General features: G+C 44.4%; 1 protein-coding gene across 1 annotated transcript in view; it reads right to left on the minus strand.

Annotated features, from left to right (window-relative positions):
• cdh16 (cadherin 16, KSP-cadherin) overlaps window positions 1–17283 on the minus strand; it is a 65879-nt gene that overhangs the window by 29911 nt on the left and 18685 nt on the right. The window contains exons 6-9 of the mRNA XM_078544672.1: window positions 16346–16504; window positions 10511–10707; window positions 3762–3893; window positions 1595–1745 (exon numbers count right to left, since the gene is read on the minus strand). Coding sequence (XP_078400798.1) covers window positions 1595–1745; window positions 3762–3893; window positions 10511–10707; window positions 16346–16504 — 639 coding nt within the window. The remainder of the gene's footprint in view (window positions 1–1594; window positions 1746–3761; window positions 3894–10510; window positions 10708–16345; window positions 16505–17283) is intronic.

Here is a 17283-nt window from a genome sequence, read left to right on the forward strand (position 1 = left end):
TCAGAGGCTAGGAATCCTGCGACAAGTAACTCACCTCCTGACTCCCCAAAGCCTGTCCACCATCTACAAGGCACAAGTCAGGAGTGTGATGGAATACTCCCCACTTGCCTGGATGAGTGCAGCTCCTACAACACTCAAGAAGCTTGACACCATCCAGGACAAAGCAGCCCACTTAATTGGTTCCCCATTCACAAACATTCACTCCCTCCACCACTGACGCACAGTAGCAGCAGTGTGTACCATCTACAAGATGCACTGCTGGAACTCACCAAGACTCCTTAGACAGCACCTTCCAAACCCACCACCACTACCATCTAGAAGGACAAGAGCAGCAGATAGATGGGAACACCACCACCTGCAAGTTCCCCTCCAAGCCACTCACCATCCTGACTTGGAAATATATCTCCGTTCCTTCACTGTCGCTGGGTCAAAATCCTGGAACTCCCTCCCTAACAGCACTGTGGGTGTACCTACACCACAGGGACTGCAGCGGTTCAAGAAGCTCATCAGCATCTTCTCAAGGCAACTAGGGATGGGCGGTAAATGCTGGCCCAGCCAGCGAAGCCCACATCCCATAAATGAATTTTAAAAAGCCTCCTTTGGAAGCAAGTGCATATCAGAGGCAGAGAGAAAACACAAGGAATCCTGAGCCAGCAACTTGGCCAAAATTCAACTCTCTGTGGTATCCTGTCCTATTTACAGAACATTTCAGATGCAGATCGGCCTTATCAGTCACCTATGTACCCACCGACTACCCTGCCAAACACCCCAGATGATAAACATGGTCACTTTTGCCTTCAAGGATGAACAAGAGTTCATCTGGTTCATAATGTAGAGGGAATTTTAAAACGGTTTGCGTGAAAGTGTCATTCTCCCAACTCTCTCTATCATTCTCCTTCTCACATTTCCATCCTTGTTGTCCTGTTGCAGGATAATCTCAGCTACTCGCTCAGCCAGGTGCCCATCACATGTGGGCTGGGACTGTCAGTGTTGGTGAGTGGACTGTAATAGTCTTGTCCTGTCCTCAGCCAATGTCCAAACATGCAATGCATCACATAAGGCGCTATATAAATGCAAGTCTTCCTTTTTCCTCCACCCAGCTCATCTATTTTTGTTAACTATGATGTGTACATTCCCCCTTCCGCATGAAGCTGCCCACTTGTGGAGAAGGTGGCATAATGGTGATGTCACTGGATTAGTAAGCTAGAGGCCCAGGCTAATGCTCAGTAGACATGGGTTCAAATCCCACCACATCAGCTGGTGGTTTTAAATTCAATTGTGGTATTGTCACTAGACTAGTAATCCAGAGACCCAGGGTAATGCTCTGGGAACCCGGGTTCGAATCCCACCATGGTGAGATGGTGAAATTTGAATTCAATAAAAGTCTAATGATGGCCATGAAACCATTGTTGATTGTTGTGAAAACACATCTAGTTCACTAATGCCCTTTAGGGAAGGAAGTCCTTACCTACTGCAGACCCACAGCAATGTGGTCGACTCTTAATGGCCCTTCTGAAATGGTCTAGCAAGGATAACAAATGTCATCCATGCCCACATCCCACGAGAGCAAAAAGAAATAAATCTGGCACCCCACCTTTGACCTCTTGTTCTTGGACTGTTGCCTGGTAACTTTCAGGAGTACACATGGGGGCGTTGTCATTTTCATCTGTTACTTTCACTCTCAACTCCAGCGGTTCATCATAAAGTTCTCCGTCAGAATCCATTGCAGATACGAGCAGCAGGTACTAAAGAAGGAGAGGGGCAGAACTTTAAACATGAGCAGTATTTCAGTCCCCTGGACAAACACCATTACAAACCTCCCCAGGGTTTTAAAAACTACATTCCCTCAATTTCTCTACCCCACCCCCTCCCACCCCCACCCCCCCTCCCCCAACAGTGCTGACTCAGGCTCCGAATCCCTCACCCAGGTGGCCGAACATCACTGACAAGTGTGCTGGCAGGCTGATCAACTATGGAAGGTATCACAGTCCAGCCGATCTTGTCCTCAGGAGGACTCTAACCACATATTATTTTTCAGAGAGGTTGCTAGGGATGGCTGGGTTACAGCACAGGAGTAGGCCATTCAGCCTATCATGCCTGAAGCTGGCTCTTTGAAAGAGCAGCCGTGCTTAGTCCCACATCACCTCTTCAGTCCGTAACCCTGTAATTTCCTCATCCTCCAGAACGTGTCCAGCTACCTTTTCAAATTATTTATGAAATCAGATTCCATCACCTTTTCTGGTCAAGCGTTCCAGGTCCCGACGAATATTAATCCTCACATCCTCTCTAGATCTTTATCCAATGATTTTTAATCTATAACCTCCAAGTTATTGACCCACTCGCCAGCAGGGATTGCTTTTCTCTATCAAAGCCTCTCATCCTCCTGAAGATCTCTATTATGTCACCACTTAACCTTCTCCCTTCCAAGGAGAACAATCCAAACTTCTTCAACCTCTCCTCAGAGCTGGAGTCCCTCGCCCAGCTAACATCTGGTAAACATCCTCTGTACCCTTCCGAAGGCCTTTACGTCTCTCCTGAAGTGCAGTGCCCACAATTGTCCACAATTCGCCAGGGCAGTGACCAGGAGCAGGAACCCAGGGCTGAGAGGCCCATCTTAGCACCGTATTGACAATCAGGCCAATCAAACTCATTTAACGCCCGTATTCTTGGACAGATTGGCTAAGGGATAGTGTGCAGAGCGCATGGGTGAATGGTTGCATTTTCAGACTGCAGGGTCGGTATACAGTGGTGCAGGGTCGGTATACAGTGGTTCTATCCCGGAGACCAGTGTTGGGATTACTGCTACTTATTAATGATCTGGAGTTGGGTATAAACGGCATCATTTCAAAGTTTGCAGGTGGCACAAGACTTGGAAAGATAGATCGGAATGAGGGGAATAGCAACAGGCTTCAGGAGAATGGAGATTGGTGAAATGGGCAGATACATCGCAGCTGAAACTTAATGCAGAAATTTGTAAAATGATTTATTTTTGTAAGAACTTTAGGGGAGAGGTCAAGGCCTTGGAGATGGAGCAGAGGAGATTTAGCAGAACGGTACCAAGGGTGAGGGACTTCAGTTCTGTGGAGAGAGTCTCCCAAGAACACACGAGATAGGAGCAGGAGTAGATGGCCCATCGAGCCTGTTCCTCCATTCAGTACGATCATGGCTGATCTTGGGCTTCAACTCCACTTTCCCACCCACTCCCCGTACCCTTCATTCCCTGAGAGACCAAAAATCTGTCTATCCCAGACTTAAGTATATTCAACGATGCATCCACAACCCTCTGGGGTGGAGAATTCCAAAGATTCACAACCCTCTGTGTGAAGTAATTTCTTCTCATCTCAGTCCTAAATGGTCAACCCCTTATCCTGAGACTGTGCCCCCGTGTTTTAATAGATAGAAAGATCAGAAAGATAGAGTAGCTGGGTTAAACGGCTTGCACTGGCAGAAGGGTCATTAATGAGAGGACACAGATTTAGGGAAGTCATTGGAGAACAAGCCATGGACAACACGAGGAAACATATTTTTACACAGCGAGCTGTTGAGATCTGAAAAGTGCTGCCTGAAAAGGTGGTGGGAGCAGATTCAATAATAACTCCCAAAAGGGGAATTGGGTAAATGTTGTGAAAGGAATTGGTTACAGGGCAATGGGGAAAGAGCGGGAGAATGGAACTAATTGGTTAGCTCTTTCAAAGCGCCAGCACAGGCCCAGTGGACCGAATGGTCCCCTTCTGCATCGTAAAGATTCTATAATAGTTTACCTCTTCTTCTTGCTCTCGATCCAAAGGTCGGGTTAAGTAGATGCTGCCTTCTCCGTTGATGATGAAAGGACCCTCAGGATGTGGTAGCTTGGCCTCCAGCCTGTAATTCACTCGATCATTGTTCCATTGAACCTAAAGACCACAATTCAAAAAAAAAGACACCCAGCAGCTGAAATTTAACCCAGAAATGTGCAACATGATTTATTTTGGTCAGAAATCAATCAGCCATCGAGAAGTTTCAACCCCAGAAAAATAACTGTGGAGCGTAACCTTTCACCTCTCATTTGCAAAACTGTTGCCTGGTTACTCCCAAGAGGCACATTTGGACATAGGTGCCAGCAGTGACTTGGTTGGTCACATTCTCAACTTCAAGTCAGATAAATTTGGCCACAAAGTCTACACCTCGCCTCCCTTACCAAGTGAGTGGTTTTGCCTTTCAGACCAATGTCCGGTCTACTTTTTCGGATGCAAGTAGAAGGTCCCATGGCTCTTTTTTGAAGCAACATCTCCCCTTGTTTTGGGGCAGATGGTGGCGTAGTGGTAATGTCACTGGACCAGTAATCCAAAGATCAAAGCTAATGCACTAGGGTCATGAGTTCAGATCCCATCTTGGCAGCTGCTGGTATTTAAGTTCAATAAATAAAAATCTGGAATTGAAAGCTAGTCTCAATAATGGTGACCATGAAATTATCATGAAAACCCATCTGGTTCACTAATGTCCTTTGGGGAAGGAAATCTGCCATCCTTACCTGGTCTGGCCTACATGTGACTCCAGACCTACAAGTAATGTGGTTGACTCTTAACTGCCCTCTGAAATGGCCCAGCAAGCCACTCAGTTCAAGGACATTTAGGGATGGGCAACAAATGCTGGCCTTGCCAGTGACACCCACATCCCACAAAAGAATAAAGTGGGGATTTCTCCTCACTCTCCTCCAATATTTATCCCTGAACCAACATCACTGAAAACAACTGGCCATTATCACAGTGCTGTTTGTGGGATCTTACTGTGCACAAATTGGTTACTACATTTCCCAAATGACATTAAATACACTGCAAAGAGCTTCATTGACTGACGAGCATATTGGGAAATGTCAGGTTGTACGGGGTACTATATCAATATCAGTTCTTTCTTTGAACTCTTAACACTGTGATTCCAAGTCATCCCAGGTGGTTAGTTTGAAAATGACCCCTCCCCAATGGGGACACTGGGAGGTGACATACGTTATCACACTGTCCTGTCCATTCGCAACCCTATGCCAGTCCAGTCCTCACTGGTTAGTGTCTCCTCTCTCTGATGGCTGTAAGGCATTTCGACAAAACAAGTTTGGATGTTTTTTTCGGGGGTAAGGCTGTGTCCTCTAATTGAGACTGCCCCATATTTGACAATTGATCCAAAGAGACGTTCATCTAGAACTGGAGCCAATCATTATACACTTTTATAAGCATTTGTTTTCAGAGATACGCATTCCAAACATACACCTCCCAACCCAACACCAGCATTTCAATCTGTAGGGACATATGTAAATTCCCAGTTAATGCCCGCCACCTACATACAATTAAACATAATTAACATACAATTAACAAGAGATAGAGCGAGTCAAGAAATATAAAACGCAAGCCAAAACAAAGGTGTATTTTATTACACCTTTCACAGCTTCAGGACATCCCAAAGTGCTTCACATCCAATGAAGTATTTTTGTTGTGAAGTCAGTGGTGAAATGTAGGAAAAGCCACAGCCAATTTGCGCACAGCAAGCTCCCACAAACATCATTGTCACAGAGTCATAGAGTTATACAGCACAGAAACAGGCTCTTCGGCCCAGCGTGTCCGTGCCGGCCATCAAGCATCTATCTATTCTGATCCCATTTTCCAGCATTTGGCCCGTAGCCCTGTATGCTGTGGCATTTCAAGTACTCATCTAAATACTTAAGTGTTGTGAGGGTTCCTGCCTCTACCACCCCCTCAGGCAGTGTGTTCCAGATTCCAACCACCCTCTGGGTGAAAAAATCTTTCCTCAAATCCCCTCTAAACTTCCTGCCCCTTACCTTAAATCTATGCTCCCTGGTTATTGAAACCTCCGCTAAGAGCAAAAGTTTCTTCCTATCTACCCTGTCTATGCCCCTCATAATTTTGTCTACCTCTATCAGATCCCCCCTCAGCCTTCTCTGCTCTAAGGAAAACAACACCAGCCTATCCAGTCTGAAACCCTCCAACCCCTTGTGAATCTCCTCTGCACCCTCTCCAGTGCAATCGCATCCTTCCTATAGTGTGGAGACCAGAACTGCACACAGTACTCCAGCTGTAACCTAACTAGCATTTTATAACAGCTCCAACATAACCTCCCTGCTCTTATATTCTATGCCTCGGCTAATACAGGCAAGTATCCCATATCTCTTCTTAACCACCTTATCTACCTGTGCTGCTGCCTTCAGGGATCTATAGACAGAATATTGCCTTTAGCATGTGGGGGTGGGCCCAACACACTGACGTGTAAAATGACGCATGATGACGTCGGGCGTGCGTCCCTATGACATTACACGTCATTTCGATATTTCGTTCGGCGGCTGCATGCCCACCAAACTGTCAACGGCCTATTAAGGCCATTAAAAAAGTAATAAGACCATAAGACCATAAGACATAGGAGCAGAAATTAGGCCAATCGGCCCATCGAGTCTGTTCCGCCATTCAATCATGGCTGATAAGTTTCTCAACCCCATTCTCCCGCCTTCTCCCCATAACCTTTGATCCCCTTACCAATCAAGAACCTATCTATCTCGGTCTTAAATACACTCAATGACCTGGCCTCCACAGCCTTCTAATTTACCTTATTAACAACGCTACCCGTCCAACCTTAAGGTTGTCAGGCAGGTGAAGAGTCCAACCAGCCTTCGCGTTTTTCAGGAATCCTCATCCACGGGCGGGGTGAGGTTTCCTGAAGTTTTTATAAAATAATTAAATAAATTTTGCTAAATTCACAAACATGTCCCAGCTCATGTGACACTGTCAAAATGCATCACCTCACGCTTCTCAGGATTAAATCCCATTTGCCACTGCTCTTCCCATCTTACCAGCCCATCTATATCATGATAATGAACAGATAGTCTTTTGTTTATGATGTTGTTTGATGGACAAATATTGGCCAGGACTCTAACGAGAACTCCCCTGCTATCTTTGACATAGTGCCATGGGATCCTTTACATCCATCTGAGAGGATAGGGCCTCAGTTTAACATCTCAGCTTCTGAGATAGGGTGGCCCATCCTTCAGAGTTGTCCCGGAGCTTACAGGAACTGAAGATTAATCTCTAGGACAGCACCTCAGAGAGTCAAACGTCAAACGTTTATTTCCATTTTCGTTTGGATTTGGGAAGGGAAGACAATCGGGGTTGTTTGAGAGTCTATTATCCGATTGGATGGTTTTAAAATGTTGGTTTGTTTCCCAATTGACCGTGGGAAGGTGGGGCCACCAATGATGGAAGTGTGAGAGCAGGGAAGTTGGAAGCAAGTCATGTGGTGGAACCTCCAGGAATACATCCAAACAGAGTTAGCAACCCTTGTCTGAGAGTCTAGCACTCCTCCAGTACCACACTGAAATGTTAGCCTAGATTATGTGTTCAAGTCATGGAGTAGGAGTCGAACCTGCAACTATCCAACTCAGAAGCATGAGTGTTACCCACTGAGTCACAACTGACACCTTTGGTGGGGGGATGGGGGATGGGGGGTGGGGATGGGATTTGACACAAATGACTTGTCTTGCTTGCTTGGCTTCCCCAGAGGACAGTTAAGAGTCAACATTTTTGACGTGGGACTGGAGTCACATATAGGCCCAGACTGGGGAAGGACTGCAAGACATTTGAGAACCAGTTGGGTTTTGATGTCAATCTTATAATTTCATGGTCACTTTTACCGAGACCAGCTTTGAGCCAAGTGGTATGTGTTAATTTGACCCCGACCCAGTTGGTGAGGCATGAAACTAGACACTAGTACTTTCCCTGATAATAGGTTCATTCATAGAATGCAGCATTACATATGTCTTCTTCCTACCTACTACCCCTTTGCCTCAGCAGTCTCTCTTTATAAGTGCTTTAGGTACTTAATTAGACAGTGCCCTTCACCTGTGCATCTTAACAATGTCACCAACATACAATTGACAGTATGAATCTAAAATCCCATGGTCACTTCTTCAGGCTCCATAAAACTTGCAGACTGCTCAATCAAAACCCCTAATCCCTCAATCACTACTGATCCGTTTGGCTCCAGGGCTGAGGGACCAAGCCTTGCACAGAGAAGCACTCGATTCCAACCTCATGGACCGGTAAGAGAGAGAGGGAGTGGAGAGAGAGAGAGAGAGAGGGAGTGAAAATGAAAGGAGCAGACAAGATGGAGCAAAGGAAAGGGGGCCAAGGGGGAGAGGGAGGGAGAAACACTGATTTTAGTAAGAGAAGAGAGAGATGGTTCGATGGTTGCAGGCTGCAGCCTTAGAATCAGGTAATTCCGAGTGTTTATAAAATATAAAATACCAGAACATTGAGACAAGCCTCTCGCTGAAGCGAGCTTTGTCTCTACTTCTACAATAACAAACCCTATAAAGGAGAAATCCCATTGCTAATCGATGCACCCTTGCCAAAGCAATAAATAATTATACCATCTCTGTCCAGAAAAAGAAATACTTTATTGAATTTTCAGCCCAGAATTAGCTCAGCTTCTCCACTTACCTATGTTTGATTCTATATTTAAATGTAGATCACTATCACTGAGATTTTGTTTCAGTAAATGACAAAAAAATCATGACCAGGAAAATAACAGCTTCTCTGTTTTATGTTGGAGTTCAATCAACCCCACCCCCCCACAGCTCTCCTTCTCCCTCTCTCCCAGCCCTTGCCCTCGCCCTCTCCTTTGCCCTCACCCTCTCCTCGACCTCCCCCTCCCATCGTCCTTCCTCTTCCCCTCACCCTCCATCTCGCCATCACCCTGGCTGTTTGAGTTCACTCTTCTCCAAACCCCCCCTCCCTTCAACTGGTTTCTATTAGCTCAACCCATCTGTCTGCAGCATGTCTCCCGACAGGAATGTGATCCAATGTCACACAAATGACTGGAAGGACAGGGAAAGGTCACTGAACTTGTCCCACTTGTCCCATTCTTTGATAAATCACACACACACACACACCCACCCCCTTCCCCTATATTCTCTCCATATCTCTCAGTCTCAGTCCCTCTGCAGAACCACATCCTGTAGGCCTTTAATCTAAGATTCAGATATTTTTGCCAGACAAGCCTATTGAGGGTTACAGAACCCATGTAGTAGTTGAAGATACAGATCAGCCAAGATCTTATTGAATGGTGGAAGCAATTTGAGGGGCTGAATGGCCTTCTGTTCAACCCCATGTTTACCATCCACTTCAATACCCTCCCCTTGTAACATATGGATTACCCTTTAACCAATAACGGTCCCTTTGGCTTCTCCTCCACCTCACTGGTGTCAGCTAGGACTCAGTGGATAACTCTCTCACCTCTGAGTTAGAAGGTTCTGGATTCAACTGCCTCCCCAGAGACCTGAGCATGAAAATCTAGGCTAACACTCCAGTGCAGTACTGAGGGAACGCTGCACTGTCAGAGGCGCTGTCTTTCAGATAAAACATTAAAAACAGATGCCCATCAGCCTCCTTGTGTGGATGTAAATGATCCTATGGTCATTTTTCAAAGAAGACTGGGAGGAATCTCCTCGGTATCCTGGGAAAACATCACTAATATACAGATCATCTGGTCATTATCATAGTGCTGTATGTGGGAGCTTGAGGTGCACAAATTGGCTGCTGCATTTCCTATAATACAACCTGTCTTAAATTTAAACTCTCACCTCAACTTTACTCAAAATATTTTTTCCAATGAAACATTTGTAACTCCTTTAGCCTGAATCATTACCTTCAATTCCTCATATTTCTGATCATTTGTGGCCATATCAGCTCTTCCTCAGGAACAATAATCCCCATCTCATGATTATACTAGGCTAGATTTGCATTCTCTCAGATTTAGAAGGTTAAGAATTGATCTGATTGAGATGTTTGAGATGATTGAAAGATTTGATAGGGTAGATCAAGAGAAACTATTTCCTCTGGTGGGGTGGAGTCGGGGGAGATCGAGTCCGGAACAAAATTCGAGCCAGGCCGTTCAGGAGTGATGTCAGGAAGCATTTCTTCACACAAAGGGGAGCGGGAATCTAGAACCCTCTCCCTCAAAAAGCTGATGAGGCTGGGGGTCAATTGGAGATTTCAGAACTGTGATTGGTAGATCTTTTTTAGGCAAGGGTATTAAGGGTCACGGAATGGAGAAGGGTAAATGGTCACCTGTCCTCATGTCTTCTTCTTTGCCTTAGTTTTGTCTGATTACACCCCTGTGAAATGGCTTGGGACATTTCACTATGTTAAAGACACTATGTAAACACAGAGTGGTCGATGAATCTTGTTTGAACAGAATCTACATTCTTTGCTTTGAAGGGAAGGAGAATCAAGTGACAGCACCTTCCAGTAGCTAGTGTATGGAGATATTCAGCCCCTGGGCCTTGCTACTGCTTATCTAGATATTGGGCAGGAAAGGGTGCACTCCAGGGAGTAAGGGACATGAGGTCCACTTACAGGAGTCCCAGTGAGGGTGAAACCAAGGAAATATCAATATCAAAACCCAAAATGTGACAGACGCCATATCAGGGCAAATCCCCCTTTTGAGTACTCCAGCTCTAGGAGAGGTTCCTTACCTTAGAGATAGCCAGGGGATATGGCCCTTCATGGTTCTCCTCCACCAAGACAGAATTCAGAGGAACCCAGAGGTTTTCTGTAACGGTGATTATGACTTCCACATGTGTGTAGTGGCCCTCACTTTGATCGCCCATATCTTTAACTTGCACAGTCAGGACGTACTGGTCAACCAAGCCTGGGTCCAACAATTCAGCACCTAAAAATTTCAGACGCAAAGATTTTACATCTTCTGCAAGAAATGGGGATAAGGAAAACTGGAATGCGAAAAGGAGATTTGATAGCGGTGTTTAAAATGACAAGATTAGACGGAGTAAATAAGGAGAAAAATGTTTGCAGTGGCCGAAGGTCAGTGAGGGGAGGGCACAGCTTGAAGGTGATTAGCAAAAAAAAAAGTCATAGTGAACTGAGGAAAATCTTTTTGGCCAGTGAGTGGTTATGATCTGAATGCACTGGTAGGGCAGCAGATACAGATTCAATAGTAACCTTCAAATGGTAATTGGGTAAGTAGTTGAAAGTGAAAAGATTGCAGCGATTTGGGGAAAGAGTGAATGGATGGGACGAACTGGACTGTTCTGTAGAAGAGCCAGTATTGACTTGATGGGCTGAATGGCATCCATCTGTGCTGTGCTATTTCCTCTGATTCCAGTGGAGCAGATTGCCTGCCTGTTGTGGAAAGCTCCTGATTTTAGTGGAAGTGGAAATCGGATCGGATCTCCAAGGAGTGGAAAATTTGCTGCAGATTTATTGATGTTATATTAGATGAGACTGTATAGCCCCCTGGTTATCAGTTCGTAGGATCGGACAAAAAAATTAAAGAGAAACACGCTCAAAAAGGAGAGTAAATTTTGGATCTGATTTCAGCTGAGAGGCAAGGAGCTTCACGAGGTGAGAAATGAGGCCAGGGCATTGGTTAGTAATCGGTGTGACACACGGAGCTAAACAAACAATAGCTCAATTGAATTAGCTCAAGAGAGCAGAATGAAAAGCCAACATTTCTCCCGTTGAAATAGATTCAACATATGCCCAACCTCCGTTTCTTTACATCAACAAAGCATTTTGTCTGCTCAGTGGGACCAAGTGTCGCACCTTCCAACTTTGATGACACCAGCACAGCTCACGTCTGTCACTGTGACAACTGTCAGCAACAATCATTGTGAGCAAACTTTGATTAAGGAGTCACAATGAATAGACATCATTTCTTAACTATACACTGAAATGATGAGTCACCTCCTGCCCCTATGTAACACACAGCAGTCAGCACACTGCAAGAGTAATTCATTGTATAAAACAGCGAGTTGTTTCACTGTGATAGGGTGCTATGTAACTGTTGGTATTGTTAGGATTGTATTACACGCCTGGCTGCTGTTGTCTGCTTTCTTATTCAGTGAAGGTCATGCTCTTGCCGGTGTTGGGATTTCATTAAAAGAGTCATCAAGCTCTTTCCTAAGTGCTCTTTCTCCAGTGCAGAGAGGTCCAAATATCAGGCAAGGGTCGATCCTGGAGTCAGCTGGCTGCAGGAGTGTTGCTGTGATGAAAATTCATGTGGAGGATAAGCATCAAGAGAGGGAAGGCTGAACAGACTGAGGGTCTTTAAACCAGAGAAGAGGAGGCTGAGTGGTGACCCAATGGAGGTCTTTAAAATTAGAGAGGCATTTGATAGGGTAGACATAGAGAAGACTTGCAGATGAGATCAAAACCATGGAGCATAGATATAAATCAGTCACTGATAAATCCAATAGGGAATTCAGGAGAAACTTCTTTACCCAGAGAGCGATTGGAATGTGGAACTCACTACCACAGGGAATGGTTGAGGTGAATAGTATAGATACATTTAAGGGGAAGCTGGATAAACACATGAGGCAGAGAGGAATAGAAGGATATACTGATAGGCTGAGATGAAGTGGAGTGGGAGGATACTAGTGTGGAGTATATAAAACAGTACAGAGTGTTGGGCTGAATGGTCAGTTTCTGTGCTGTAAGTTCTATGTACAATTGGTTTCACTGAGCTAGTAGATTGGGAATGGAGTGGAAGTTATAGGATCAGCTGAAGCTGCCACCCTAAACCCAATCCTAATGACCAGACCAAGATGTCTGAATGTCGAGCGTAGACAGGGACGCGTTAGATTGCGATGCCCTTACATGTGAGCAGCTCACTGTGTACGGTCACTGATAGAGAATGGTCATCTGTCGAGGAAGCAGAGGATTGTCACCCCCTGTGAACCATACACAATAAGAATCAGCACCTTCAGGAGAAGCTTGCATTAGAAAAAGAGGACCGAGGGCCCGCCTGACTGAGTAATGAGGGGAGATTAGAACATCTCAGCTTTATAGGTTAGGGAAAGATGTTGAAAGGGAACAACTCTGAGACAGAGAAAATGTTAAATGTTGTGGATAGTGTGATTTTAGAAAGTAGTCCCAGATAAGATAAATGGAAATCAGTAAAAAATAAATGTACATACAACAGGTATTAGGAGGGAATTCTACATTCACACATTGAGAAGTGTTTGGATTAATTTGTTAGGCAGGTTAGTAGAGAAATAAAAACAATTAGATTTTCTCTGAGATATTTGTACACCTCTAGTCCTGGCCTCTTGAGCATCATCGATTTTAGTCACTTTATCATTGGTGGTTGTGCTCTCAGCTGCCTGGGCTCCAAGCTCTGGAATTCCCACCCTAAACCTCTCGATCACCTTCTCCTCCTTTAAGGTGCTCCTTAGAATCTATCTCTTTGACCAAGCTTCTGGCCACTTACACAAATTTTTTCTTTATTCTTTCATGGGATGTGAGTGTCATTGGCAAGGCCAACACTTGTTGCCCATCCCTAACCCCCTTGAACTGAGTGACTTGCTAGGCCATTGCAGAGGGCAGTTAAGAGTCAACCACATTGCTCTGGGTCTGGAGTCACATGTAGGCCAGACCAGGTAAGGATGACAGATTTCCGTTCTTAAAGGCATTAGTGAACCAGATGGGTTTTTACAAAAATTGATGATAGCTTCATTGCTGTCACTAACTTTCAATTAGTTTAGACTGAATTGCACTAGCTGCCTGGTAGGATTTGAACCTTTACCCCCAGAGTATTAACACAAACTCTAGACTATTAAGCTAGTGACATTACCACTACACCACCCCAACTGCCTCATGTAGCTTGGTGTCTAATTTGATCTATAACACTCCTGTGAAGCACCTTGAGAAATTTTATTACATTAAAGGTAGTATATAAATACAAGTTGTTGTTGTTGTTGTAGATATCTCAATGGAAGAGTTAAGGTACTAAAGGGAACATACATATGAACATATGAAATAGGAGCAGAAGTAGGCCATTCGGCCCCTCAAGCCTGCTCTGCCATTCAATAAGATCGTGGCTGATTTCCTTGTGTTTTGAATTCCACACTCCTATCTACTCCCAGTAACCTTAGATTCTTGTTAGGCAATGGAATCGATCTACCTTCACCTTAAAAATATTCAATGACTGCGTTACAACCACCTTCTGAGGCAGAGAGTTCCAAAGTCACACAACCCTCTGAGAGAAAAAAATGCTCCTCATCTCTGTCCTAAAAGGGTGACCCCTAATTTTAAAATGGTGCCCTCTTATTCTGGACTCACCCACAAGAGGAAACATCCTTTCCATGTTCACTTTGTCTATATGGTTCAGGACCTTGTAAACTTCAATCAAATCACCCCTCACTCTTCTAAACTCCAGTGGAAACAAGCCTAGTCTGTCCAACCTTTCCTCATAAGGCAACCCACTCATTCCAGGTATCAATCTAGTAAACCTCCTCTGAACCACCTCCAACGCATTTATATCCCTCCTTAAATAAAGAGACCAAAACTGCACACAATATTCAAGATGAGGTCTCACCAATGCCCTGTATAACTGAAGCATAACATCCTTATTTTTAAGTTCAATTCCTCTCATAATAAAGGATAGCATTCCATTAGCCTCCTTAATTACTTGCTGTACCTGCATACTAACTTTTTGTGACTCATACACTAGAACACCTAGATCCCTCTGCACCTCAGAATTATGCAGCTGTTCTCCCTTTAAGTAATACTCTGCTTTTTTATTCTTCCTGTCAAAACTTCACATTTCCCCACATTATACTCCATCTGCCAGATTTTTGCCCATTCACTCAACCTACCTATAACCTGTCTGCAGCCTCCTTATGCTCTCTTTACAACATACTTTCTACCTATCTTTGTGTTATCTGCAAATTTAGCTACTATGCCTTCAATCCCCTCATCTAAGGCATTGATATAGATTGTAAAAAGTTGAGGCCCCAGCACAGACCCCTGTGGGACTCCACTCGTCACATCCTGCCAATCAGAAAAAGACCCATTTATACATACTCTCTGTTTTCTGCCAGCCAGCTAATCTTCTATCCAGACTAACATGTTACCCCCTACACCATGAGTTTTTATTTTCCAGAACCACCTTTGATGTGGCACCTTATCAAATGCCTTCTGTAAATCCAAGTACACTGTGTCTACAGGCACCTCTTTATCCACAGCGCATGTTACTTCTTCTAGGAACTCCATTAAATTGGTTATACATGATTTCTCTTTCACAAAACCATGCTGACTCTTCTCGATTTTGAGTTCCTCTAGGTGCCTAGCTATAATTCCTTAATGATCGACTCTAACATCTTCCCCATGACAGACGTCGAGCTAACTGGCCTATAGTTTCCTGTTTTCTGCCTCCCTCCCTTCCTGAACAGAGGGGTTATATTTGCCACTTTCGAGTCTGATGGAACCTTTACAGAATCTAGTAAATTTTGGAAAATTAACACCAACGCATCTACTACCTCATTAGCCACCTCTTTTTAAGACCCTAGGATGAAGTCCATTGGGACCTGAAGATTTGTCAGCCCACAGCTCCATCAGTTTGCTCAGTACTGCTTCCCTAGTGATTGTAATTTCACCAAGCTCCCCTCTCCCTTCCACCTCCTGATTTACAGCTATTACTGGAATGTTTTTTGTATCCTTTACAGTGTAGACAGGAGCAAGATATTCCTTCATTTCACCCACCATTTCCTTATTATCCACCATTAACTCCCCATTGTCACTCTCTAGAGGAACAACACTCACTTTAATCTTTTCCTTTTTAAATACCTGTAGAAACCCTTGCTATCCACTTTTACGTGTCTAGCTAGCTTCTCATATTCTAATTTCTTTCTCCTGGTTAACCTTTTAGTCGTTCTCTGCCATTTTTGATATTCTGACCAATCATCCGGCCTGCCACTCATCTTTGTGCAATTATATTTTAATGCTTTTTGCTAATGCAAGTTTAAAGCTTTCCTTAACTTCTTTAGTTAACCACGAATGGTGGGTCCTTCCCTTAGAATTTGTCTTATAGTAGGAATATACTTATTCTGTGTATTCTGAAATATCCCTTTAAATACTGCCACTGCTTCCCTATTGATCTATCCCCTAGCCTGGACATATACCCCTCAATATTCAGGACCCAATCGTTGTCATTCTGCAGCCATGTCTCCGTAATGGCATAGTCGCCTGTCTCCTCATGCACCCCTTACTAATCAAGGAACTTCAATGGGCCAGATGGCCTCTTCTCACTCCTGACTTTCTTACCTTCCCTGTTGCCTTAGACTGGGGAAGGATGAAAATGAATATAAGTAGTTGGGACTAGGCCAGCATTCCTCACAGATTCTTCCCAGAGACCTACTAGGTTTTGGAGAGTTATGCTCAAGGACCTTTCTCAGTAGAGCCAAGGGTACAGGGTGATGGGTCGGAGCAATGATTCTCCAACAGGGAGTCCCTGTTTCTCATTGCACCAGTCTGGAGAGATAGAGAGAGAGAGAGAGAGAGAGAGACTATACCTTTTGTAGTCAGTAAAATGTCACCATTCCGGTGATCAATCTCGAACATTTGATCAGAGGGCTGTGCTGGAACCTGTCGAAGGATTTTGTAGCGCAGGTCACTGCTGGGCAGCAAGGGGTCATCCAGGTCAGTGGCCGGAGTGGACAGAACTCGGTATCCTACAACAGAAAGTAGCCTTACATAGATTTTTAGAGCACAGAAACAGCCCATTCAACTAACTGGTCTATGCCAGTTATACCTCATGAATCGCCTTCCATTCCTGTTCATTTCACCCTATCCCATATCCTTCTATTCCTTTCTCCCTCATGTGATTAACCAGCTTCCCCTTAAATGTATCTATACCATTCACCTCTTCATTCCTTGTGGTAGCAAGTTCCACATTCTCAGCACTCTCTGGATGAAAACGTTTCTCCTGAATTCCCAGTGGATTTATTAGTGACTATTTCATTTTTAAGAGCAATTATAAACAGGAAATCAGAGGCATGTGACCATCTCTGCTAATCAAGCAGATTTGATTATTCAGTTTTTTAAAAAGAAAATATCTTTCTGCAATTTCCCCCCTCCCAGTGCCTTGGTAAGACATAACTGCATGAGTGTGAGATACCGCAATGGTCATTCACATGTATGAGCTTAGAGAGTGGGTGGTGGCAGGATATGCAGCTATAAAAGCATCACATCTCATTCTTGACCAATAGCCACATGCCAGATCTTATTGGAAAGAAACCATTGATAGTAAACAAGAGTGGCCTTCTAATATTGAGACAATTGTAGCATTGGACCGCCATCACTATCCTTCCCCCTGTCCCTCCACTCCCCTCCCCTACCCTCCCCCCCCCCACCTCCCCACAGTACTGAGGGAGTGCTGCATTGTCAGAGATATCATCTTTCAGATGAGACACTAAACTGAGACTCTGCCTTCTCAGGTGAACTTAAAAGA

The sequence above is a fragment of the Cetorhinus maximus genome, chromosome 6, assembly GCF_964194155.1.
Source record: "Cetorhinus maximus chromosome 6, sCetMax3.hap1.1, whole genome shotgun sequence".
NCBI classification, from domain to species: Eukaryota; Metazoa; Chordata; class Chondrichthyes; order Lamniformes; family Cetorhinidae; genus Cetorhinus; species Cetorhinus maximus.